The 27,330-nt window shown below is 45.3% G+C and overlaps 2 protein-coding genes across 3 annotated transcripts in view; one reads left to right on the top strand and one right to left on the bottom strand.

The window, feature by feature from the left end:
• Positions 1-27,330, top strand: part of LOC115100559 (homeobox protein OTX1-like) — a 157,160-nt gene that overhangs the window by 78,785 nt on the left and 51,045 nt on the right. The window lies entirely within an intron of this gene.
• LOC115100691 (histone H3.3) lies at positions 10,970-26,780 on the bottom strand. 2 transcript variants are annotated; one of them, XM_029619406.1, is made up of 4 exons: positions 26,685-26,780; positions 22,071-22,228; positions 20,967-21,120; positions 10,970-11,661 (listed from the first exon to the last, which is right to left on the bottom strand). In XM_029619406.1, exons 2-4 carry the CDS (start codon positions 22,196-22,198, stop codon positions 11,533-11,535), a joined length of 411 nt encoding a protein of 136 aa, XP_029475266.1. In that variant the 5' UTR covers positions 22,199-22,228; positions 26,685-26,780; the 3' UTR covers positions 10,970-11,532. The 2 variants fall into 2 exon arrangements, with proteins under 2 accessions (XP_029475266.1, XP_029475265.1); XM_029619405.1 differs by lacking the exon at positions 26,685-26,780 and adding an exon at positions 24,223-24,379.

Consider the following 27,330-nt stretch of genomic DNA (forward strand, 5'->3'; position numbering starts at 1 on the left):
AATGTAATCCGCTTTGAAGAGTCACAAAAGGCAGAATATAAATACAAATTTAAAAAAAAAGTCCATAGGAGGGTAGATGCCAGGGCAACAGCTCTGCTAATTTTGTTAGATGTTTATAGCAGTGGTTCTCAACCCAGTCCTCAGGACATTCCTAGCTAGTTAGGTTTTCAGAATATCCATAATGAATATGCATGAGTAGATATGCATACAAAGGGGGCAGAACGTGCAAATCTATCTACTCATGCATATTCATTATGGATATCCTGAAACCTGGCTGGCTAGGAATGTCCTGAGGACCCCTGGTTCACAGGGCTAGTGCAAGGGTGTTAGGCACCTAAGGTGAACCTTCAGCCTTGCACCCCTTCCCCAATTAACTTTCAGGCCCATAGGACCCTGCTGATATTTTGATAAACTCAACAATCATGATCATCTCATCACCACCCCTCCCAGAATAACCCTTTCAAAACACATAATTGGAGAGTTGTGAGTTATTCGGCTAAATCAAGGTTGACTTTTGAATATTTTGGGAACTTATCCAGTTAAATTGTAGCTGAATAGCTCAAGGGTGCACCTCTGGTGAGCAGTTAAATTAGCCGGATAGGTTATCTGGCTAACTCCAATATTCAGAGGTAGCCAGATAACTTATCTAGCTAATTCTAGCCCTGCCACAGAGCAGTCCTAAAGTTAGCTGGCTATTATTTAAGACAGTTGGATATATTTAGCTAGGCCACCACATCACTGAATATTCCAACAAAGTTAGTCAGAAAACTTTATCCGGCTAACTCTGCAAACTGGTCAGGGGCTAAATATTGCCCCTCTCCCCATACTTTTAAATATTAAATGCTGCTTAACAGAATATGTTTCATAACGCATGCCACATTGTCTGATGAATATGTCGTCTGTGATTTTTGGGGATAGATCACCAAATAAAAATCAAATAATAATATATGAATGTATAAATGAAAAGAAATCCATCTTGTACTGACTGAAGGATGTGTATGTGTGTGTCTAACCCTTCGTCCTCGCCCTGCCAGGCAGCCCAAGTTTGCATTGCTGACTTCAGGGAGATAACATTCACCCTCTCTCAGTTTAGTTGATTTACTTAAATTGATCTCCTTCCTAATAAAGGAAATCAAAGCGATGTACAATACAAATCAGTACAAAAAGTTACAATCAAAAAAACAACTATAAATGCAATAAAACATTTTTATAGCTACATTTATATTAATTTTAGCAGATACAAAATGAATGGCACGTTCAGATCAGTTAATTAAAAAAAACCTTGAACAAATGACCAAGTTTTAACAAAATTCTGTTCATTGGGAAAGAAGTCCACAGATACAGTTCCATAGATCTGCCAAAGTCATACAAACATCAACTTCTAGAAACAAAGATTTGATATACAATAGGATATCACCCCTAATCCCCTTCCCTTCCCTTCCCCATGATCCCACTAAATATCTCAAACGAATTTAGGCTCCACTATCATCAGATCCCCATAACGAATTCAAAAGAAAAAATAAAAAATACTTTGCATTCTTGGCGTGAGAGACAAAATCAAGGGATCCCAAATATTTAGAAATGTCACCTTTCAAACCGGTTTACATTTGAGCACAGAGAGTAACAGATTATGCATTTGAATTCTCCACATAGTCACCTTCGCTGGATCTTTATCAGTCCATTTAAAGGTAGACTTTTTGATTAGAAGACAAGACTTCCAAATAACCAAGTTTTAATGTTTCCTAAACTTGATACAATACATATCTTCTGTATACTTGATACAATACATATCTTCTGTAAACATCCCTATAAAAATCCATAAGAAAACAAAAGGTAACGGGTGACAGGGAAATAAAGGGAGTATAAAAGAAACAAAATGAAGAAATGTGTTAGCAAGAGGCAGAAAAAAAAAAAAGAGTCTGTAATTAATTTCAATTCAGGATTAATAAGGCGACAGGGGAACCAGAGAAGATGTTACAATTCCCCTTGCATCCACCAGAGGCCAGCAGTGTAAGAGAAGGTAGTCTCCCGAGTTCCCTCCAATCTAATCTCCCTACGGGTGGGCAACCTCTTATCTGGAAGAGCTCAGTGACTGAGAGGGTTGCTACTGAACAAGAAGGATAGAGTGATGGGGGGAGGGAGACCTAGATATAGGGCTTTAAATGTGAGATGTAAGATCTTAAATCTTGTTCTGGAGACAACTGGAAGCCAATGGAGGTCTTGGAGAAACATGGTCGTACTTTATTTCCCCCCAAAAAAATCAGTTTTGCTGCAGTGCTCTGCAGACTCTGAATCCTTTTCGAAGAATGCAGAAGTTTGCCTTTGTAAAGAGAGTCGCAGTAGTCTACTAACCAAGGAATGAGTAAGAGTGCTCACCTCAATTTTCACCCCCTTTTCATGCATTCACCCTCTTCCAAGATTCACCCCCTTATCATCAGAGGCTAGATTAAGAAGCAGAGTATCGCATTCTCTCTTCTGCTGGCTGCTCCAGGCTCGCACCTCCACGCCTGTTCCCTACACAGATTGGGAGAGGGAAAATTACAGGAGGAGAGGAGCTAGATTAGGGAGCAAACTAGCTCTTCTTAATGTAATGCCCCTTACCGCACGTGCTTAAGGCAGAGCTTCTGGTAGTGGACTCTATCCTAGGGCCTGGCTAAAAACTCTTGCACTTCCTGTAGCCCTTTTATAGACCATGCAGCCAGCATTTCCTGTGGTCGCTGACTGATGATGCCATCCCAGCTCTGGTATATAAGGAAGCTCAGTTCCACCAACCAGTGCCTCAGCAACAGGTCCTCTGCTGTACCTTGCCTGCAGTAGGTGGTGCTATGTTCTTTGATCCAGCTGTACCTTGTTCCAGTGCCTCTCCTTGTTTTGTGTCTGTGCCTTGCTACACCCCTGCTCTTTGATTTGCCTTTTTCTAGTCCTGCTCCTTGCCTTGTTCCAGTCCTTGTCTTGCCTGTCCATGCCTTTTCTCTTCTAGCCCTTGCCCCTGCCTCTCAGACTGACTTCTGGATTCTGCCTTTGCCTGATCTCCTTCTGTCCTGACCTTGGCCTGGTTACTGATGCTGCCTGACCTCTGCAAAACCCTTGCCTAAGTGTTGCCGGCCTCAGAAACCAAGGGCTCAACTTGTGGAGGAAGATGCTGGTACACGTGAAGCCTAGTCCTTGTCCCCCTGCATGAGTGTGACTGCCTGCTGTTCGTGGGGGTAGGGCCGGCGCATCCATTAGGTGAAATTTGGCGGTCGTACACGTGAAGCCTAGTCCTTGTCCCCCTGCATGAGTGTGACTGCCTGCTGTTCGTGGGGGTAGGGCTGGCGCATCCATTAGGTGAAATTTGGCGGTCGTACACGTGAAGCCTAGTCCTTGTCCCCCTGCATGAGTGTGACTGCCTGCTGTTCGTGGGGGCAGGGCCGGCGCATCCATTAGGTGAAATTTGGCGGTCGCCTAGGGGGCCGAGCCGTAGGGGGTGCAAAAGAGCAGCCAATTGGTGCCGCAAGTGGGGCCTATCCCACTCGCAACAAAGAGAAATAGAGACTGTGTGCTCACTGCTCGTGGCTCTGAGAAGCCCACAGTCTGTGCTGAAAGATGGGGGGGGGGGGAGGGGGCAGCGCAAGGGTCGCCTAGGTCACCCAATACCCTTGCACCGGCCCTGCGTGGGGGCCTAGCTGATTCATCAGCTGGGCAGTACCAATCTCACTACAGCCCAATGGACTCTCACTCTGTGACACTTAATTCTGCTCTGTGCTCTATTCACTTCAGTCACATCCCTCCCTTCCTGTTGCCTGCGTGCTGCCTGTGAGAGGAAGGACTGAAGCAATAAGGAGAACAGGCTGTTTTCTGCTGCCTTAGATTCTGGGAACTGGCCAATAGAGACGGGCATCTGGAAGAAACAAAATAGGAAATAATGAAATGTCCTATTTCATTTCATTCTCAAAACGAAACAATAGAAAATCGACAAAATGTTGTTGGTTTTTATGTTTCATTTTGAAAACTGCAAAAAAAAAAAAAAAAAAGTCTGAGACTAGGCCTTGCCTAGGGAATAGGCAGAGGCACAAAGCAGGTGCCTCGGCCTACGCCCGAGCATAATACCAGCACCTAGAATTAGGCCCAAAGCTGTGGTCTGATACAGGGGCCACGGCCTACGTCCGAGCATGACACCGGGGCCTCAGCTGAGACCAGAAAAAAGGCACAGGTCCCAAAACCTTTGCCCACGTACCTTTCCTGTTGGGGATCCCACATTGCTGCCCAGGTGCAGGCCTAGCGCCAGAGCCTGACTCGGAGGCTGGGTTCCAATACCGGGGCCCAGCCTGAAAGCCAGGGCCAAATGCCTGGTCCTCAAGTTAGGCCAAGGCCCGGGCCCAGCACATCATCCTCTTCGTTCTTTACAATTAAAATCATCCATTGTACCTGAAGACTGGAAGGTGGCTAATGTAACCCCAATATTTAAAAAGGGCTCCAGGGGCGATCCGGGAAACTACAGACCGGTTAGCCTGACTTCAGTGCCAGGAAAAATAGTGGAAAGTGTTCTAAACATCAAAATCACAGAGCATATAGAAAGACATGGTTTAATGGAACAAAGTCAGCATGGCTTTACCCAGGGCAAGTCTTGCCTCACAAATCTGCTTCACTTTTTTGAAGGAGTTAATAAACATGTGGATAAAGGTGAACCGGTTCCTCATGAGAGACCTCTAAGTTATCGGAATAAGTCTAGGACAGCTAACTGCAAGATAGCCAAGTGTATTCAGCAGTGTGGCCCCACTGCTGAATATCTCAGCCACCTTTATCCAGATAAGCAGCCAGATAATATTTCAGTATCAGCCCAAAGTGACTCCTCCCAAAGTCAGTGAGAGAGGTGGGATTAGAACTGAGGGCCAGGGAAGTAATGTGACATCCCAGGATCACACACAAAGGATGGGTGGCAGAGGGGCCGGGATTAGAATGCATATCCAGGGGTTCCTGCAGTGTCCGGGCCGGGGTAGACACAGCGCCAGGGATTTCGTTTGAGTGCTTTCATGACCCGGTTCATTTGCATTAACTCTGGATTCTAGTTGCTGGAAGGTGCAATTTATAGATGGGCAGAGAGCACAAATTATACATGAACATTTATTGTGAATGGCTTCTCTGTTCTGGGAGAACTTGCCTCAGGGATATCCATGGGGTGTTACAGAAACTAGGCTGGGTTTTTTTTGTGTTTTTTTTTTACTTTATTGGACTCTTCCTTGACATTTTAATTTTATTTTTTTTTAGATGATTAAGCAGCTGCAAAGTCATGATGCTGCATGTGAAAACAGCCTTCACTTCTACCTCACCTCCTCATGTTCCCTGGTTTAATGGAGTGTGATGGGGGGTGGCGGGTAGACAACCCGAGAGTTTCCAGACTGTGGGATATTACCTATTGCCATGGTTACAATGCCAGGGGGCAGGTCCACCGATACCTTGTACTGCAAGCCCAGTTTCAAAGGGGAATGCCACACTGGGCCGGCTGGAGCCAGGTGTACTTCGGTACCTGCGGGCTTTGCCTCGGGCACAGTCCGCATTGTTCACCTGCTGCGGAGCCCCCCACGCGTACTTTCAAACACGTCGAGGGAGGACAGTTTCCAGGCAGCTAATTTCTGTGCATAAATCCCTATTTGCCCGTCTAAATGCTCTTGAAAATTGCATCTCTCCCTCCCCCCGACTTGGTTGGATGTGCTGTGTCTCCGTCATTATCTCTGGGTTGTACGTTTTATCGAGGCTCCCGGAAGTTTAGGCTGCGACCCATTCCGGGCACCGTTTCACGTTTTCTGCCTCGGTGGCCTGCGAGTCCCAGGGATGTTCTTCCGATGCACAAGAACCATCCCTTGGCGAAGGAGAATATCATTAGAGCCCCGCCTGAGGCTCATAGTAAAACAAATGCAGGGGTAGGCTCCGTTTCCTGCCTACCTATCCTGCCGGAATTGCCCATTGCACATCCTCATTCTTCATTGCCAAACTGGCATCACTCGTTTGTAAAAATAGGGCCTTCTGCATTACCCATGCAAGGTCAGCCAGCGATTAGTGACTACCAGCTCTGCCCTGCCCAGTTGCGCCAAAAAACCCACCCCAAGCATTCTACTCCGTTGTTTAAGAGCGGTGCGAGAAAATGGAATGAGCAAAATAAACCAGCAATGTTATTTTCACCAAAGGTTTGGAGAGTTCTCTGTGTTGGGGGCAAGCGTGGGTGTGCGTGTGCGTGTGTGTGTGTGTGCGCGCGAGGATGGCGTTGGGGGCTTTTAAGAAACAGACTAATATTGGATTACTTGGCACTAAAGGTCTTCAAAGCGAGCAGTACACAAAGAGGACACTGAGAGCCGGGCGCTTAAGTCCCCAAAGAATTCCAAAGCCGTTCCTAATCCGATCAAAAATAGTTTGCCGTGTCGCTAGCGCGCGGTGACCACTTCAGGCACGCCAGACGCTTCGGTTTATCTCCCACCTTGTCCAAGAGGCATGGAAAACAGGAGCACCCCCACCCCTATCCCCACTCATTACTTCCAGTGCAAGGAAAGGCAGGATATTGACTTGTGCAGGAGAGGCAGGGCGTGGAGCCCCCTCAATACGAGCAAAACATCTTTACAACTTGAGATAAGTACAATGTCTCAAGAGTGTAATTATATAGCAACAACATTATTATGGGTGGGGTAAACAAGAGACCTGTTCGTACAAAGAGTCAGTGACAGAGCCGGGACTAGAAATGAGCCACAGGGCGATAAAGTGACTTGTCCCAAGAACACACAGAGAGCCAGTGAGGCCTACGCCGGCAAAGGCGGGACAGATCGGAGCTTCACCTGTACCGGTCGCCCACCCCCTGCGGGTTGAGCCCTTGGGTTCTGGCAGTCAGCAGGTCTTAGAGAGATTTCTAGGGCGGTGGCTAGAGCAAGAGTCCAATGGCACGCCAGAGTCAGGGCAGGCAGCAGGTCAACGGAGTCAGAGGCAGGCCAAGGTTAGTGCAGGCGGCAGACAAGGGTGGGCAGGTCCCGGCAAGAAGTGAGGCCCAGGCGGCAGGCAATCATGGTCAGGTCCAGGCGAGAGGTCAGTTTCAGAGGTCAGGCCAAGGGTGGACAAGGATGCGTGGAAAGCACTGGATAAGACGGGTAATAAGGGCAAGGCAGGACGATGAATCAGGAACAGAGGAGACAGGAACCAAGTACTCAAAGGCAACACGCACTGCTAAGGCAGGAGACCCGTTCCTGAGGCCAGGTAGTACTGCAAGGACATTGCTTAGGTAGGCCAGACTGATTTGAGCCCCCCCTGTCTTAGTAAATCAGGCCCTGGCTTTGTACCCGATGCTGTGGAAGGTGAATTGACTATTTCTCCAAGCCTCTGTGACTTCATGGCCACCGGACAATATCTGGAGAAAAAGCCAGGCTGTTTATTTATTTATTTCTGTACATTTATTTGTAAAACATTTCTCACCCACCCTTCCTACGTTCAGGGCGGGGTCAAACATATTTAGCCAAAGCAATAAAACACCATAAACAGTGGATAAACAGTTTCACAAAAGGAGCATTGGGTCTTGGAAGCGAGCAAGCTCAGGGGACCTTACATGGTTTTATCTTGCTGCTGCTTTCTGACTGCCCTGGAGTGCGACTCTATAATTGCATAACATGCTGGCATCTCATCTGGAACGAAGGGCACAGCATACGTTTAATAAGGGTGTGCGTTCGTTTCTTCCATTTTGGCAGTGCGGGTGTACATAACTCAATATTAAAGATACGTGCATACTATCCGTTTTTACCCATGTACCATAAAGTCCGCGAGGTACGTGGGTACTGCTCAAATGGATGTAACACCTTGGCGCCCATTGCTTTTGGTCAAAAGGCAAGCAAACATGAGGGAAAGAAGCAACCCCGGAGAACGGCCTGGCAACTGGCGGAAGCAAATTTGAAGTCATATGATCAGTGGCTGATGAAGACAGAGAGCCTGGATCACTGGTCAGGGAACAACCTTAAGCTGCCAAGTTATTTCAGAAAAGAAAGGAAATGAACCCCACAGCCATTTCTTCCAGCTCAAAGCTTGTGTTTCACCCCCCCCATGTCAGGACGCCATTCCCTCTGCGCTCGCTGGCTCAAGCCTAATGAAGCACAAGACCAAAGCCGTAAACACAATAAAAGCAGCCTTTCCACTCCTAAGAGGATTTACTTTTACCAGGGACAATGCCGACATTTTCTCCCGTCGCTGCATCCTTGCTGGTTTTCTTCTTGCAGCATTTTCCCTAAATCGGTATCGCCTTCTCTGGCGGTGACCGTAGGGGGAGAGGGACAGAGGTGGTTAGATCGCATGCATCTTCTATTAACCTAGAACCCAATCCACCGAACCGATGAAGGGAGCATAGCGCTCAAAAGCTCGGCACAAGCATATTAAGACAGTCCAATCCAAAGCTATCAAATACAACGTGCCTGTTCACGTGTACGTTGATGCTTCAGACAGGAATGCTACCTAGTGAAGAAATCTCTACCCGCTAGTTGTTGGAAAAGATTTAAACATACACAAGGCAAACCAGGCCCGCTCTTAACAGAACTGCCAGTTTTATGGGCTCTCCTGCAGCTTGGAAGAGCGGCAGAAGAGACATCACACACCGGAATCCCATTGGCCCGTTGAGATTGTGGCCTAAGCCAGAGTATCTGATAACCAAGACCGTTGTGCGGGGGACTGGGAAGAAGTGGGGAGAAGATGCTGTAAAGTCACAATTGAACAGCACGGGAAATGCTAAAGAAAAAGAAAGAAGGAAAATGAGAGCATAAGAGAGAAGCTGCATCCGGTTGAGATAAGCGGTTTGTCTGTTTTCAGAAGAACAATTCTCCTTGCATCTCCTGAAGACTTCTTTATCCTCTGCTTCTCTGTGGAGGAAGTCCCCATCTTTGCTGGCACTGACGTCTTTTCAGCTGTTTCCAAAGCTGATACAGGACATTTTTTCACCTGAGTCTGTAGTGGGCGACTTACTTTTATTGGATCAGATCCCAATTAGAGCTTAGGGTAGGCTCTGTCCTGATATAGGATACCCTTTCAATTTTGGTCTGTCTCCATCTGCTGGACAGGAGGCTGAACCCACAATCTGGACTGATCCGGGTACGTACAGGGAACCTCCTTTCACCAATACACCTGAAAAAAAATCACCTTGCTTAACCTCCTTAGTTTTCTTTTCTTCCACTCCTGTCTCCCTACCTTCTCAGTTTTTCCAGATATTCTTTTTGCCTCCCTGCTTAGAAAGAATATCCTAGTCTCTTTTTTCCCCCTTTTACTTTACTTCCTAACACAGCATGGCTCTCTTCCTAACACAGCATGGCTCTCTGCTTCAACGGCATGGGAGGAGACTTATACATCACACATATCCAGCATAGCTCCCTGCTTCAACGGCAGGGGAGAAGAAAAACAACCAATAAGGGCTAATAACATAGTCTGGGTAAAACAAATAAGCATGGGTGCAGCTTGCTTATTGCGGCGGCTACTACCCCTAACGAATCAAGCTAGATATTTCACTTGGATGCAGCTCCATCACTGCTCTCTACATTAAAGGTGGGGGTGGAAGGGAAATAGAACCAAGAGCTAAGAGAAACAGATAAGTATGAGAGAAAATATGTGTGAAGCTTGCTGGGCAGACTAGATGGGCCATTTGGTCTTCTTCTGCCGTCATTTCTATGTTTCTTTGTTTCTATTTAGCCCATCATTCTACTGATTTTTCTCTCTGCCAGTGCCTCGTTAAGGTTCTCTCCCAAAGTCAATACCAGGAACTTCTTCCATGGAGAGGATGCACCAGTCCACATCTGGCAGATTAAATCCTCCCAGCAGTCTTGATCTACATCTCTGTTCAGCTCTGCTGTTTGTACAGGGCTATAGATCACAGGGTAACCTGCACCAAGGCCATCATCTCCTGTAAAAGAGAACAACTCTGTGCGTTGGGAGCTTTGCAAGTCAGCAGGATACAGTGGGAGTTTAGAGCATGCAAATGCTGTCCCACCCAAATAAAAAAAAAATCTGGGCCAGGCCTCTCCTCACAAAAATTAGGGAGCAACCAGAGCAAAAAAAAAAAAAAAAATCAGGTTAGGCCTTGATAGAAACGCTCTCCAGGAAGAAATTCAAGCTAGACATCTGAACAGATTTTTAAAGCTAAAGCATATCGTTGCCATTATGTATAATGATGTGCAGCACTACACATTTTATTCAGAGTGAAATTAAATTCGTATGCAAAAAAAAAAGTTTAAGAAAACAAATAGCACCTCCTTATTTCCAATTGCAAGATCTTACATAACACTTTATAGCAACCGTTAACCGGGCAGAGCCATTGCGTTGCCTAGTGCTGACAGATGGCTCATCTTGTTTCCATATAAGCCCACTGAAATGGCAAAAGGTTCATTTTATCTATGCAGATCTTCTGCGGATTACTTATAGGTCATAGGACTGATCTTTTCTGCAGCTTCCACTGACCCCTGCAGGAAATTCTTCATATTAGCAATTCATAGCACTTCCATGTCATACCCAGAACAGATGGCAAGTACCCCAGCCATTCCTTTGTTGGGCTAATCGGTAAGATTTATGACTTTTGGTTGACATTTTTCAGTTCATTTTCGCACCCTAGTTAAAATTACAACACACATTTGTCACACTGTGGGAGGTGGCTTGTATTTTAAAAGTCATTTTTTGGCATCCAAATGAATGGACCCATACTATCCTACTCATGACAGAGGAAATGGGAAAACGAGATGGTACACAAATACCACAGAAAACCAAATCTTGCAGAAATTAGCAATCTGCAGCTTATTTTGCAAGTAGGTATTGAGCATCACTCAGCTGCACAAGAACAACTTCTAAAACAAGGCACCTCAACACCAAGACGCACACTGCCCTTTTAGGAAGGTTCTTCTATAAGTCAAACTATAAAAAATGACTAAACACGCCTGGTTTTTTTTAATATCTGTTTATTACCACCTTGTTTTGAGAAACCTGAAAATTATAAAGTTCAGATTTTAAACATCCAAAACACGTAAACTGAAATAGAAAAAAAATATATATGTGACATCATTCCTGTCCCACCTAAGAAAGGAAATAACATTGAAAAAATAATGCATAGTATCTTCATGAATATATCTTTACATGATGGGGAAAAGAAAAAAAAAAAAAAGAAAGAAAGACCGTAAGTCAAGGATTTTAGCTTTTGCTCCTGATCTGCTAGTTTTGTGTACAAAAAACAGCTGTTGTAAAAACTTTCCCCTTTTTTTTTTGTCTGTTTTTAATTTGTTGTTGTTAAGAAAAAGATAGATCTTATTAACAAAAAAAAAAAAAAAAAAAAGTAAAGTAAAATAAAATAATCCAAGTTTAAATTATCTGACTTTTTCTGCTCTAGGATTTCTTGGTGCACCCACTCTTGGCACCAGAGAGCTACATTACTGGTTATACACTTTTCAGGTCCTAGTCACTAACGAGAGAAGTAAGAAAATGTGAATCTATTCTAACAGAATGAACAGCGGAGGGGGGCAGGGCTGGAACTGGGGGAGCCCCTTCTTCCAGTCAAGCCAGGGTTTAAGCTCGTTCCCCGCGGATACGGCGGGCCAGCTGGATGTCCTTGGGCATGATGGTGACTCTCTTGGCATGGATGGCGCAGAGATTGGTGTCTTCGAAGAGGCCCACCAGGTACGCCTCACTGGCCTCCTATGAAACAAATGCATAAAAAGATTTAAAAAAAAAAAAAAAAAAGGGCACAGATCTTAAGCAAGAGAGTATCGGACATTCAAGGGCAACCTTCTCCTCGCCCGTTAATCTTCTTGCAATTTGGGCACTTGATTCATGAAGTCAGTGGTGACAAAATGTTTGGAGGCCACACAGTAAGCCCTGAATTCACCATTTATTTATTTGGGTGCTTTATATACCGTCGTTCCAAGATAAGATCACAACGGTTTACAAGGTCATCTTTCCCATTCTAGGCCAGCATTCACCAGCAAAAACAGAATCTAGGTCATGCTCATGTATAATCTCGTTTCTTACAAAAGTAAATACCTATTCTAGTTATACACATCAGCATCAAGTATTAAGTTAATTAAGGTGCTGTGAAGGAGGATTGTAACCTATAATTATTTCATTATCCTACATTATCCTCAGTAGGATGTCTTTTTACACTTTATATCACTGATTATTGCTCAAATTACAAGTGTTATCTAAAGTTCTGACAGTGACATTATCAGTTTATTGGCATTTTACCTTAGATTATATGCATTTCTAAAGAGCCATGTTTTCAGTTCCCGTTTGAAACTCTCTTTCTTTCTGATATCAGATGTAGTGACTCTGGGAGAGAGTTCCATAACTTGGGGCCCGCTATGGAAAACATGCGATCTCTTATTTGCGTTAGATGCGAGATCCGTGTTGTAGGCACCATTAGAAGTCCTTTGTCTTGCGATTTTAGGGCTCTCTGCGGTGTGTGTGGTTGAAGTGTCACTCCTATTAATCATGGGCTCATGTTGTTGATGATATTACAAATTAGTTATTACTTTATAATGAATTCTGTATTGTACAGGAAGCCAGGGCAGTGCTATCAGTGAGGGGGTGATGTGGTCAAATTCCCTTGTCCCTAGTAGCAGTCTAGCTGAGGCGTTTTGTAGTAGCTGTAATGGTTTTATAAGTCCAGAAGGTAGGCCTCGTATTAGGGAGTTGCAATAATCTATGTTGGAAAATATTAGCTTTGTAGTACAGTGCGGAAGTCATGTATGGTTAGTGAAGGTATTTCAGTCGATGTAAAATGCTGAGCTTGGCGTAACCTGTTTTAATTAGTTTGCTTATATGCTTTTTCACTGACAAATTCTCAATCAATCTGTATTCCTAGGTCTCCTACCTCTTCTGAGGGGGTAATGTTAAAGTTACCTAGGTCTAGGATCGTAAGTTTGATTCTTGTGGAATTTCTCCTTAAGCACACAATTTCAGTTGTTTTTTTTGTTTAGTGCTAATTTCAGCTGAGTTAATCTTTGTTGTATTGCTATCAAGTATGTTGGCAGAGTGCAGGTAGTTTTTTCAAATGATTTGTCGAATGGGATGTAGAATTGTAGGTCAACTGCATAAAGGAAGAATTTGATTCCTAGTTCTGTTAGTAATGTACATAGTGGCAGCAGGTAATTGTTGAATAGGGTAGCCGAGACAGCTTGACCCCTGGGGGACAGCTGTATCGATTGGGAAGGTATCAGATATGCGATTGTCCAGTTTGACTTGGAATTATCTGTTTGCACGGAAGGACGAGAACCATTTGATAACATTTCCATCTATTCAAATTTTTCTCAGCTGGTGGCATAGTGGGGTTTGGTCTACGGTGTCAAAGGCTGCTGTTAGGCCAATTAGTACCACTATTTATATACCAAATGAGAGTGCCTCAGTGGCTTGTATGCCCATTTATGGGAAGGCTGACAAAATGCACAAGAGTTTAAAAAAAAATAAATAAATAAAAATCTGTAGGATAAGTGAAAAACATGGCGTTTTGCCTTCAATTATGTCACCAAAGAAAAGCTTCTGCATACTAGAATTCTTATCAAAGCATATTGGACTGGCATGTGATGGATCCTGGGTTTGATTCCCAGGTTGTATCGTCCTCTCCCTGGATCAGCTGGGATTGTAGGGAGAGAGTAATAATCATCATGCAATGGAGACACCTAGTGGTTGGATTTAAGGGCCTGTGACTGAAGGTTGCTAAAGGAGCCCTGGTACTGATCAATGTCTGCAGCAGCGCTCCAGCACCTAATTTTAAAGGGAGGGGAGAAGCTAACTAACAAATAATAAATATATAAGCAACAAACCCCCAGAGTAAGAGCTATATCACAGTGTAAGTACACAAATTAGTCTCATTGCATGGCAGACCTCATACAGGGCATGTGTATCTGATGCCGATTTGCAGTAGTACATCAGCAGTATAATCATTGGTCTTTCGCCCGATCCATATTTTTTTCAAAAAGTTTTTTCATGCGTTAGTGAACAATAAAATAGCCCATTGGCATCTCATACGGTACATAGCTAAATATAGAGAGTCGCAGCTTTTTCCACTTATCTTTTTAAGAGCTTTTCAAATTCTGTTTCCGAGTAGTTTAGCAGAGACATGGGCGTGAGGACATGCACAGAGTCTGTGCATGTCCTCACGCCCATGTCTCTGCTAAACTACTCGGAAACAGAATTTGAAAAGCTCTTAAAAAGATAAGTGGAAAAAGCTGCGACTCTCTATATTTAGCTATGTACCGTATGAGATGCCAATGGGCTATTTTATTGTTCACTAACGCATGAAAAAACTTTTTGAAAAAAATATGGATCGGGCGAAAGACCAATGATTATACTGCTGATGTACTACTGCAAATCGGCATCAGATACACATGCCCTGTATGAGGTCTGCCATGCAATGAGACTAATTTGTGTACTTACACTGTGATATAGCTCTTACTCTGGGGGTTTGTTGCTTATATATTTATTATTACTGATCAATGTCTGTCATAGTCATGGCTGGGAGCAAACATAGAACAAGGGAAAAACCCCACAGATCCAGCCCTGGTTCTGACTGAGCTGGAAGCGACTGCTACTTCCACACCCTCCTACCCACCTCCAAAAAGGGATCTAATAAGGTTAATGGCTTCCAAAACATCACGGAAAATAAAGGAAAATTGGTTCTTACCTGCCAATTTTCGTTCCTGGAATACCACGGATCAGTCCAGACTCCTGGGTTTTGCCTCCCTTCCAGCAGATGGAGACAAGAGAAAGTTTTACTGACACTACTACTTAACCTACAATGCCACCTGCAGTTCCTCAGTATTGACCTGTACCCAAGCCAAGATGCATATCAAAAAAACCCTAATGTAACTGAACAAACTCCCCACAACGAACAGGAGGAAAGTGGAACCCCACAATGGAAAGATTCTTTCCAACCTCCTGAAATCTTGAGCAACTCGGCAGCCTATATACAGAAGACATACGAGCGGACTCTTCTCAACAACCAGGGTGGAACTCTGGACTGATCCATGGCATTCCAGGAACGAAAATTAGCAGGTAAGAACCAATTTTCCTTTCCTGTTCATACCCGGATCAGTCCAGACTCCTGGGATGTACCAAAGCTTCCCTAACTAGGGTGGGACTGTGAGAGTCCTGCTCGAAAAACACTCTCACCAAGGCCCATGGCCTCCAGAGCCTGGACGTCCAAACAATAATGCCTGGCGAAAGTGTGTAATGACTTCCAAGTGGCTGCCCGACAGGTTTCCTGCGGCGCCTGCGATCGAGTAGAGTGAACGCTCAACTCCGCCGGGAATGGACGCCCCTGACAGATATAAGTTGAGCCTATAGCTTCCCTTAATCACTACAGAATCACGGATTTTGAGGCTCTCTAACCCTTCTTAGCCCCACCCTATAACACAAAGAGCCCGAGTTACATCCAAAAAAAGAAAAAACCCATAGATCCCTCTCGTGCAGTGTTGACGTGCCCAAATCTGGGAGCTCCACCATTTGACTCAAATGGAACACCACTACAACCTTTGGAAGAAAAGAGGGCACCGTATGCAACAAGATCTTCAAAAAGGGATCTCTAGATGACAATGCTTGAAGCTCAGAGATTCTTCGGGCTGAACAAACTGCCACTAGAAAAACTCTCTTTAGAGTGAGATCCTTTATGGTTGCTCTCCTTAAAGGCTCAAACAGTGCCGCACACATCCCTCTCAGGACCAAGATAAAATTCCAGGAAAGACATTTTCCACATCGGAGAACACAAATGTCTTGCCCCCAAAGAAATCACACCACGTCCACACGAGCAGCCAAGGACAATCCATGTACCTTGCCTCGAGGACAGCCCAAAACTGCCATCTATACCTTGAGAGAGTTAAAGGCTAAATCTTTCACCAACTCTCTCTGCAAAAAGATTAAAATGTGTGCCACCGACACCTGAGTAGGTTTCACTCTCTGATCTGTACACCAGGACTCGAAGACCTTCCAGACCCTCACGTAAGCCAAGGAAGTGGATGGCCCTCCGGCTTGCAGCAAGGTAGAATGACATCGTCTGAATATCCTTTCCGCCTCAAATGCTTTCTCTCAAAAGCCAAGACATCAAACCCCAGATTGCTCCGGTCCACAAACCAGGGCCACCGTGGTCACACCGGCGCCACCAGAATCACCTCTTCCGGATGATTTTATGTCCCACGTAGCACTTTGCCCACCAGCAGCCACGGGGGAACATGTGAAGAAGAATCCCTTGGGGCAAAGGCAGAACCAGGGCATCAACTCCCCCTGCTCTGTGTTCCCATCTGCGACTGTCGAAGTGAGGGCCCTTGGCATTCCACTGAGACACCATTAAGTCTAGGCGGAGAATGCCCCACCTATGATGGAGAAGACCCATTACCTCTTCAGACAGCTCCCTGGGGTCCAGCTGTTGCCAACTGAGAAAATCTGACTGAACATTGTCCACTCCGGCTATGTGGGATACCGACAGCAATGCCAGAATCTGTTCTGCCCAGTGAAACAACTCCTGAGCTTCCTGGGCCACCATCCGACTCGTATCCCCCTTTGGCGATTGATGAAAGCCACAGTGGTTGCACTGCCCGATAGGATTCGCAGCAACAATCACGTAAGAGGCAGAAAGGTAAGCAATGCCAAATGCACCAGCCTTGTTTCTAACCAACTGACAGACCAGGCTGCCTTGTCCTTAGACCATTGCCCCTGGGCCAACTGACCCTGGCACATTGCACCCCATCCAGAGAGACTGGCATTGGTGGCTACTGCCACCCAGTCCGGTCCATCCAAGTCCACTCAGATGAGCCCAACCAAGCCACTACAAAAGACTGGACCTGGCGGCCCTCACGAGAGGCAGTGGAAGATGAAGCTGTTCAGGCAATGGATCCCACCAGGAAAGAAGAGACTTGTGTAGAGGCCACAATTATGCAAAGGCTAAAGGAATTAACCCTAAAGTCGATGCCATAGAGTCTAGAACCTGAAGGAAGTCCCAGACCCTGGGCACTGTAGCGTTCAACAGCCTGCGAACCTGCGATCCCTGGTGAGATAAACCTTCTCTATCCTGGTACCGAAGTGGGTTCTCAAGAAAGCCAAAACTTGAGGAGTGAGATGACTCTTTGCCAGATTCACCACCCAGCCTAGAGATCTGCAGCACCTGAGACCCAGCCTGTCTGCAGAGGGCCTCAGACTGCTCCCCAATGAGCCAGTCGTCCACATACGGGTGAACCAGTAAGCCCCTTTTTTCTGAGTGCCACCACCACCGCAACCACCATCACCTTGGAGAAGGTATGCGGAGCTGTTGCTAATCCGAAAAGGAGGGCACAAAACCGAAAATGCCTCCCGAGGATCATGAACCTCGGGAATCATCGGTGGTCTGGGCGGATCGCTATGTGCAGGTACGCCTCGGTCAAATCTAGTGAAGCCAGAAACTCTCCTTTGCGCACTGCTGCGATGACCAAGCACAGTGATTCCATTCAAAAACGAGGGACCTGAAAGACACCGTTACCTTTTATTTTTTAAATTCAAAATTGGACGGAAGGACCCTTCCTTTTTGTGCACCACGAAACAAATTGAATACCTTCCCGTTCTCTGCTCCCCAGTAGGCATTTAACTCCACCCCCCTTTTTTTTTTTTTTTTAAACAAAAGTTATTTTTTCAGAAAAAAAAGAGTTCAAAAAAAGAATACTTCCCTGTGCGGCCGAACTGCTGCCGGAAGCCAAGAGTTCTCCTGGGGGGGGGGGGCAGGGAACTGGCACCACCAGTTGTTTACCCCTGGCGGCGAAAGGACCGAGCCATACCAAGGGTCCCCAATCCCCTGCTCATCCACCTCAGCACCAGAAGGGATAGCCCCACCAGGGCCTAGCAACCTTCTTGGAGGAACAGGAAAATTGGTTCTTACCTGCTAATTTTCGTTCCTGTAGTACTCCAGATAAGTCCAGATTCCTGGGTTTGGCCTCCCTTCCAGCAGATGGAGACAGAGAAAGTTTTGCAGGCACTGCCTCTTAACCCAGTGTGTCACCTGCAGCTCTTCAGTATTAATCAGTGCCCAAGCAGAAAATACTTAACAAAACAAACTTCTAACCAATTAACTCTACTATATCCCCCAAAACAAGCAGAGGACAAGGAAAATCGCTAGTAAATTTATAATGCTTCATAAAAGGACCAATGGGAAACCTTCAGAATTAATCAGAATTATTAAAGTAGACAGATCGGACTCTCTAAAACTCTTCTTCACCACTGAGCGGGACTCTGGACTGATCTGTGGTACTACAAGAACAAAACTTAGCAGGCAAGAACCAATTTTCTTTTCCGTGTATGTCCCCAGATCAGTCCTGACTCCTGGGATGTGCCAAAGCTTCTCTAACCGGGGTGGGACTGTGAGAGTCCAGCTCAAAGAACACTTTCACCAAAATTGTCAACGTCCAGGCCCTGGACATCCAATCAGTAGTGTCTGGCAAAGGTATGTAAAGACTTCCTAGTAGCTGCCCTGCAAATCTTTTGAGACGAAACCAGTTGACACTGCCCAGGAGGCTGCTTGCGAACGGGTAGAATGAGGACTGAAATCAGCCCAGCGGAGCCAAATCCGCACAGTGAAGTGAGGCCAACCCACTCCTCAGTCCCAGCCATCAGGGGTCGGTTGACACTTTTATGAGGAGTGGGTCAAGATCACGTCGGACCAGTGAGTTCTAAGAGTGATAGAACAAGGCTACGCTTTAGAATTTGTTCGGCCGCTGAGAAACCTATTCATGGTATCTCCCTGTGCTTGGTCAGCAAAGAAACTTTTCGTTCAGCAGACCATCCAAAAGCTAAGAATGCTGGGGCCATCGTTCCCGTCCCTCAGGAGGAGAGGGGGACAGGACGGTATTCCATTTATTTTGTGGTGCCGAAGAAGGAAGGACCCTTTCGTCCAATTCTAGACTTGAAGAAGGCGAACGTGGCTCTCAAAGGTTCCCTGTTTCAGGATGGAGACTCTCAGGTCTGTCATAGCGGCGGTGTGAAACGGGGAGTTCTTAGCTTCCCTGGATCTAACGGAGGCAAATTTGCACACTGAAATCTGCCGGCACATAGCAGGATCCAGCAATATTCAGGTGGAGGAGAGAGCGGCAGGGGGAGGGGGATCTCCCGTCGGCAATGTCGCTGGCCAAATCTAGAGGCTGAGCTCTCTCGGTTCACTCTGTGCCCACAAAAGGACTGGGACCAGGACTGAAACCTTCCCGAGGTCTGCCTCTAGATTTGGCCAGCGACAGTGCCGACAGGAGATCCCCTCCCCCTGCCGCTCTCTCCTCCGCAGCTGCAAACGTTTTCAAGATGGCCACCGTTCCCATGCCTACCGGTAATGGTTCGGCCGCTTGCTCTATAGCAGCCGGCGACTTGCCAGGGCTGTGCTACTCAGATTTATTTATTTATTTATTTAGCATTTTTATATACCGACTTTCCAATAACAGAATTACTGATCAATTCGGTTTACATTCTGAACAATAACAGTGACAAGTAAATGTCTTACAATGAACAGGTCGAAATAACTTGGATTAAGATATATGGGGTTAATAACATAATTCAAAGATACGGTGCCTAATGTAGGCTAAATAGACATGTGATAGGTATGAATTTAGGTTTTGATATTAGACTGCCAAAGTTCATGTGATTTCTAGAGGGTTACCACGGAAGGGATCAATGGCAGGGATATTCCGCAGTTTGATGTTATGGGAAAGCTTTGTGGAATAACCAAGTCTTGAGTCTTTTTTTAAATGATGATGCCACCACAGATCCCTGCAAAAAGCCCTCCCCACCGGAGAGGCAGCGGGAGCATCGGCCACTCGTGGAGAGCCGTGAGCAGTGCTCGCCGCACATGGAGCAGCGGCCCACACACGGCATGGCCTGGCGTGTCTGACCGTGCGGCAGACGCTGAAAACAGCGAATGGGATCGAGAGACGGCGGGACCGATTCTACCTGAGCGCCCTGCCTCCTCCTGCCCCCAGCAACGGGATGAGCGCCTGAACAAAACAACCACTTCTCCTTTCTTTTACTTTCGCATAAACTTTACTGTTAAGAAAGAAAAAAAGTTTACTTCCCTGAAGAAGGGTGGCAGAGGCTTTCCACAATCCTCACTGAAGGGGAGGGAGCCGAACCACCAACTGTCACCCCTGGCATTCCCGAAAGAGCAAAACCCACTACCAGGAGGGATGGTCCCACCAGGACCTGCCAACCTAATTTTCTTTTTTTTTTTAAACTCAGGTACAGAGCCACAGGTTTTGCACCACCTCCATCTGCTGGAGACAAAGAAATACTGAGGAGGGGCAGATAGCACACCGGGTTAAGAGGCGGTGCCTATGAAACCTTCTGTCTCCATCTGCTGCAAGGAAGGCAAAACCCAGGAGTCTGGACGCAGTGCTCTACATGATAAGGGGAATGGAACAGCTCCCCTATGAGGAAAGACTAAAGAGGTTAGGACTTTTCAGCTTGGAGAAGAGACGGCTGAGGGGGGATATGATAGAGGTGTTTAAAATCATGAAAGGTCTAGAACGGGTAGATGTGAATCGGTTATTTACTGATGTGCCCCATGTGCCCCATGAAGTTAGCATGTGGCACATTTAAAACTAATTGGAGAAAGTTCTTTTTTATTCAACGCACAATTAAACTCTGGAATTTGTTGCCAGAGGATGTGGTTAGTGCAGTTAGTATAGCTGTGTTTAAAAAAGGACTGGATAAGTTCTTGGAGGAGAAGTCCATTATCTGCTATTAATTAAGTTGACTTAGAAAATAACCACCGCTATTACTAGCAACGGTAATATGGGATAGGCTTAGATTTTGGGTACTTGCCAGGTTCTTATGGCCTGGATTGGCCACTGTTGGAAACAGGATGCTGGACTTGATGGACCCTTGGTCTGACCCAGTATGGCATGTTCTTATGTTCTTATGATAATTCTCACAGTTGTTCAATGATCTGCTGAAGGTCAGGCTCAGGTTTATGTTGCGGGCAGCGGGCATGGCTGGGATTCACATACCTGGAGGGCTCCAATGGCAGCACTCTGAAAGCGCAGGTCCGTCTTGAAGTCCTGAGCAATTTCTCGCACGAGACGCTGAAAGGGGAGTTTGCGGATGAGTAGCTCCGTCGACTTCTGGTACCTGCGGATCTCACGCAAAGCGACGGTACCAGGCCTGTCAGAAAAAGGGGGTGGGGGAACGAATGGCTAAGACATGGCTTTTTTTTTTTTTTTAAGATGGAAATCTCTCCTTACCAGCAAAGAGCTGGAATCCAAATACCATCTAGGATCTAGAAAGTGCTCACTTATAACAAAGAATGAACTACACAAGAACCTTTCCAAACCAAAACACATTACACTATCTTAAAATCCAACACATACCCTTATGTCAAGCAAATGATAAATGACTGTTTTCTACCTCTCTTACTCAGAAAATATTAGGCATTTATTTTAGTTTTGCTTCCTATCATTTTATGATATAATAAGATTCATGGACTGAATGCCATCAATGTCTCTGTATCAGCAAGCAATGTATGTAAGTGGGAGGACCTGGAGCTGTGCCCTCTAGTGTCTGCTCGAGATATTACGGTAAACCTGAGCTTCACAGGATGAAATATACCTTTCTGTGTGCTGCCTCTGCTTTGTGGCATGCTTTCCCCATAGAAAAACACTGAGAGTCTAACCTGTTTTTTAAAGAAGCATTTAACTGATCGATAGAACTCACTCTGCAATGTCTTCTAGACCCTGCTGAGGCTGCTATTTGATTGCACTGGGCAGGACAGTAGGTTTTATGGTTTCTGTCATTTTTTGTGGGAAGGTTGGTTTTATTTGATGATGTGAGAAATTTCATCAGAGGGGATAGTTTGGTTTTATTTGGTGCAATTCTTTTTTAAGGACCAGTCATATGCTGTTTTTATTGATATGTTATCTGATCTAGGTAGATTTTTTTTCTAAAAGAAACATGCAATACAAATGTAAATACATAAAATAAACTTTAGCATGGTCCTGTAACCTTTCCAAAGCATGTGAAGTATCTCAACCTCTATGTAAACACACTGTGAAAGCTCCTGGGCAATGCTTTAATTTCACTTGCCAGATATTATGGATGGCCCTCCCAGGCCCTACCTGTAACGATGAGGCTTCTTCACACCTCCGGTGGATGGAGCGCTCTTCCGTGCTGCCTTAGTAGCCAGCTGCTTGCGTGGAGCTTTCCCGCCAGTGGATTTACGAGCAGTCTGCTTCGTACGGGCCATGGTGTATACACTCTAGACAGGATCCGGAAACTGCAAAACCCAAAAAGGCAAATGATGAGCAGGCGAGCAACGGTGGAAAGGCATTCACTCTGGGGTTTGTTCAAATAAACACACTTTTAGTACTCAATACATTCCTGGCTTTATTTTTGGAGGGAAGAAAGAGGCGGGGAGAAAGTTTGTTTCCCTTTTCACCACTTATGTAACCTGAGTGTAACTGGTGCTCTGATCGGCAAGCCAGGTTTCATTTACCTCTGCACTAGTCTGTAAGCGCCCCAGAGCAGGGACTGTTTCTCATGTGTATTTCTACAGAGCTATTAGGGTAGATTTTCTTTATTAAAAAAAAAACGTACTGGTTTGGGGCAGCAGCAACCCCCATCTTCTACCCTGCTTGCACTGGGGACAAGGTCACAATTTGCTACAATTCCAAAAGGTTCCAGATGAATGACCTGGCAGAAAGTCAGCACTGAATGCTGTATACACCTGGTCGCACTATGCAAATAATAAGCAATAATAAATATTAACACTTCACTGCTGAGTAGGCAAAATCATGTGTTTATTCCTTGGCTACAATTTTTTTTTTTTTTATTATTTTAAAGATAAATTTCGAAGCAGTTGAAACAATACAACCAGCTAGACACACATCTCACTGATGGACAGAAAATGATTGGTTTAGCCTTTGGTTACAGTAATGGGCTAGACGCCAGGATTCAAATCCTGCTTCTCCCACCTATATTCCTTGTGACCTTGGATGAGTCATTTATTTATTTATTTAAAGTGTTTTGTATACCGTCATTCGGTTTTGTCATCAGAACGGTTTACAGTAATCGTGAAAATCTTTCACTGACTCAAGTACCCATTTAAAATTGTATTTTTGGGTCTGGGACTTATTATACCACTATATAATTTGTTATACAACACATCGCTATATAAAACACACAAATAAATAAATGCATTCAAAATGGCTAGGAGACATACATCTTCTATTCTTTTCTACTTTGACTATAAATCCTTATCTGCTGCATGACTTATTGCATCTTTGCACTGTCATCACATTTAAACATTACATTTATATAGACTTGTCTGATACCCTCAAGGCGGATTACAATTTAAAAAGGCATACAATCCGTAATAACTATATAAATCAATGTATATATATATCGGTATGTAAGACTTGATACACCAAATAAAAGGCTAACTAATCCTCATAAGGGCAGAGGTAGATAGCTCCCTTCATAACTCTCCCCCAGTTATTACTATGACTATCAGTGAATATCACACTGATTGAATACTTATAGAGTACATAGAACAAGCCTCAAGGTTTACTATAGTACGATGGGGGGGGGGGGGGGAAACTTCCAGATGACGTCATCAGAAAAATACCCCCATGGGAGCCCCGCCTCGTTCGCGCATTTTTTTCTCGCTTGTCTCGCCATTGTCAAATCGAGCAACCAATCAGAAACGCGGACGACAGAATGACAGTAATCTTCCACCAACCGTATTTCTCTTAGTAAAGATAGTAGGCGAGGAAAGAAATGCTAGCCAATGGGCGGACGGAGCACATCTAGCCCATTAGAGAAACGGAAAGGGGAGGGGCGGTAGAAAATTCTCTTGCCTACTAGCGCGCCAGTCACGGTTGGCAGGAGGGGGCGGTGCGCGCGCGTCACGGTTGGCGGTGGTTGGCGCGGGGACGCGCACCGGAGGACCGGCCAGAGGCACCGGACGCCAGGGGGTGGAATTACAATCTTGATCTTTTCCCACCTTTCGGGGACACAATGACCGAGAATAATAATAATAAAAAAAACAACAACCGCAAAGAGCGCTCCACGGAAGTGACGCGTCCTCAGGCTCCCCATCCCCCAGTTCCCTGTCCGCCGTCCCCGCGACGCCTTGTTATTTTCCCGCTGTCGCCGTTTCGGTCCTTGTAACCGGTCCCTGCAAAGTTAAGCTGCAGCTCGGGAAGCCCTTTCTTTCAGCTTCCTACAGGAATAAAAGTGGGTGCTAGCGCTCAATCCTGCCTTACCCACCTTAGGTTTCGCTCTGCTCCGCTTTCCCCTCTGCTTCTACCTCCTTCAACCCACAGGAAATCAGTTCTCCCGCTCCTTGCGAGCGGTGGGAAGGGGGAGGGGTGAGAAATGGCGGCATGGCTCAGCTTGCCCCTCAGTATCCCATATTGCAGCGCCCTTGGCGGCCCCCTTGTATCCCATAATACAATACTGGTGAGGCGTGGATGTCAGCCTGCCCCTCAGTATCCCATAAACCCTTGCTCAGCGAGAAGTAGCTGTGCCACTGTCCCGTAGAATCCCGTTAGGCAGTGCTGCTGCTTAGGACTGTTCTTTTTTTTTTTTATATATATTTATTAAATGATCTGGAAAAGGGAACAGTGAGTGAGGTGATCAAGTTTGCAGAGGACTCAAAATTATTTCAAGTTGTTAAATCACAAGCGGATTGTAAGAAATTGCAGGTGGAGTTTCCAAACTGGGCATTTAAAAAGCAGATAATTTAATGTGCAAAGTGAAGCCGTTAGGGAAAACCTACACTGTAGTTACACTATATCAGGCCAATACAGTACAGTGCGCTCCGACAGAGCACAGTGTTAGCCTGCTCTTGGACGCGCGTTTTCCCTTACCCCTTATTCAGTAAGGGGAGGAAAACGCACATCCAACCCGCAGCACCTAATAGCGCCCTCAACATGCAAATGCATGTTGAGGGCGCAAATGCATGTTGATGTCCCTGTTAGGTATGCGCGCGCGATTCAGAAAGAAAAATGTGCAGCCAAGCCACACATTTTACTTTCAGAAATTAGTGCCAACCCAAAGGTCGGCGCTAATTTCTTCCGGCACCGGGAAAGTGCTTTTCTGTGTACCCTTCGACTTAATATCATAGTGATATTAAGTCTGAGGTCCCGAAGAGTAAAAAAAAGTAAACAAAAAAAAAATTTGAATTCGGGCCGAAAACCGGACGCTCTCCTGCGTTTTTTACTGTATCGGCCCGCTGGTTAGGTAGGTATTGGGAGTTAACAGAGTCTGGGCATCACTGAGGACAATATTTTGAAATCCTTGGCTCAGGGTGGGCATGAGTCAACAGGGCCGATGCAATAATCTTCGCGGAAAGTGGGCACTGACTTTTCAACGCCCGCTTTCTTAATGCATGCATGGTGCCCGCAAAGGGGGGGGGGGGAGGTGCCATGCAATATGTAAATTAGGGGGTTGCGACCTTACTACCGCCTTGCTAACGCGACTGCCGGTTATGAAGACCAATGCCGGTAAACTTGGTCTCGGTTTTCATAACCTGCCTGCCAGTAATGAAAATGGCCGCGGGATAAAACCAGACAGTCGTATTGAGTGCCTGTTTCAGTTGTAGGCATCTGCTGCATTTGAGCGCTAGGGATGTACAATTCTTCCCTAGTGTGTCCTTTTATGCAGCCCCTCATTTATATATGGCATCAGGGGGCCTGTGACTGTGTGCATGTTATTTTCATTTTACCTGCCTTATTTCAGTGGCCGAAGCTGCACAGGCAGCTCTTGGCTGCAGTTTATACACAATGAGACTTTGTTAATTTTAACATGTTAATTAACTTGGAGTTGAAGACTGTCTGCCAGTAAAGACCAAGTTAAGCTATCTGTTAAAACTGTGTAGGAAACATAGTGGAGACAGAATAGGAACACATTGGATAGGGTTGGGGTTTCAGGGTATATCATGTGATTAAGTTGTTTGGTTACAATAAATATTTATGTAGTTTTGTCTGTTTTTGATGCATAGCACTGATAGATGTTTAGCTGCATCTATGCCCTATGAAATAAATAAAAATAATTTTCCATAAATCAAATTGAACATTTATTCACTGAGTGCACATTTAAGCTTTGCAGTTCAGTGCTGGAGGATGTGGTAAAGGCAATTAACATAGCTGGCTTTAAATAAGGTTTGAACAATTTCCTCAAGATGTCCATAAACAATTATGTACTCTTAGGGAAGACTGCTAACCTGGGGCATTAGCAGAATGGGCTCTATCTGCTGTATAGGATCCTGCCAGGTACTTGTGACCTGGATGGGCTATTGTTGGAAACAGGATACTGGGCTCGATGGTATGGTAGGGTGGCTGAGGAGCACAGAGCAGGGAGAAAATTGGGTGTGCACAGAGGAGACTGATAAGCTGCTCGGGGAGGGCATGGCAGAGAACTATTCTGGAACGGTGTTCGCCATGGATCACGGAGTAGATTAACAGATAGCTAAATCTAGTTGTCTAGAGCTCTTCATTTGCAATGCAATACAGAACTCGTTCCAGATTTATAGCCCGGTCACCCCAACGGAAAAATCTTAACTCATTGGGCAGTAAATCTCATGCGAAGATAGCTGCACACAGCAGAAACGTCAAGAGGGACCTCTGCTCCAACAGATTTATACCTGTTTTAGTAAGATAAACAAGCAGGCACGTGTGAAACCAGTATGAGAGCGCTTATGTTCAGAAAATGCTTCAAAAATAGTTTACCTGTAGCTTTTGCATAGAATGCAGTTCATATAATGAGGCTCGTCTCACTGCTCCTGCAGAACGGTTAGATAATCGTGTCGTCACAATGCTAGCCCCACCCATAGCGACTGCTCGTTTGTTTGAACATTTATTCCCTTGCTGAGGTCACACAGAGCCCTTCCCCTTCACCCAGCCACGCCACCTTCTATTACGGATATCATTAGTGTATAGGAACCTCCACATTTTATTAATAAAAAAAAAACCAAAACAGAGTGCAAAGCTGTAGGGGAAGGGGGGCACTCACTCCAGCACTTTTGTTTTTAACAAAAAAGTTTGATCCTATTTTTCCAATACTTATTACAACAGCAGGTTTATAAGGGGGGTGGATAACAAAGGAGTTAACCACCTTCCCCACCCCTATTCAACCTCAGCAAGAAGGAACATAGCTGAAAACCAATGATGATGGCTTATATTTTGAATGGTTTGGCAGGGGTCCATGCACATCGATGAAAGTGGTTAGGACACAGATTTTGTTTATAAGAGCTCAACCTAATACTGGACTTTAAGTTGATGAGGTTCGCTACTCACACCAGATGAGTATACCATAAAAGCCCAATATATAACACTTCCTCATGCCTACCCCTTGTGGAGAACATGCTTATTGGAG

This window comes from Rhinatrema bivittatum, chromosome 11 (assembly GCF_901001135.1).
Source record: "Rhinatrema bivittatum chromosome 11, aRhiBiv1.1, whole genome shotgun sequence".
Classification (NCBI taxonomy): Eukaryota; Metazoa; Chordata; class Amphibia; order Gymnophiona; family Rhinatrematidae; genus Rhinatrema; species Rhinatrema bivittatum.

Bases quoted from the DNA above. Each gene is read 5' to 3' on its own strand.
- LOC115100691 (XM_029619406.1), bottom strand. From the start codon at position 22,198: ATGGCCCGTACGAAGCAGACTGCTCGTAAATCCACTGGCGGGAAAGCT. The intron at 21,121-22,070 runs GTAGGGCCTGGG...TTTTTCTGACAG, and splicing joins AAGAAGCCTCATCGTTACAG to GCCTGGTACCGTCGCTTTGC. The intron at 11,662-20,966 runs GTATGTGAATCC...TTTGTTTCATAG, and splicing joins CTGCCATTGGAGCCCTCCAG to GAGGCCAGTGAGGCGTACCT.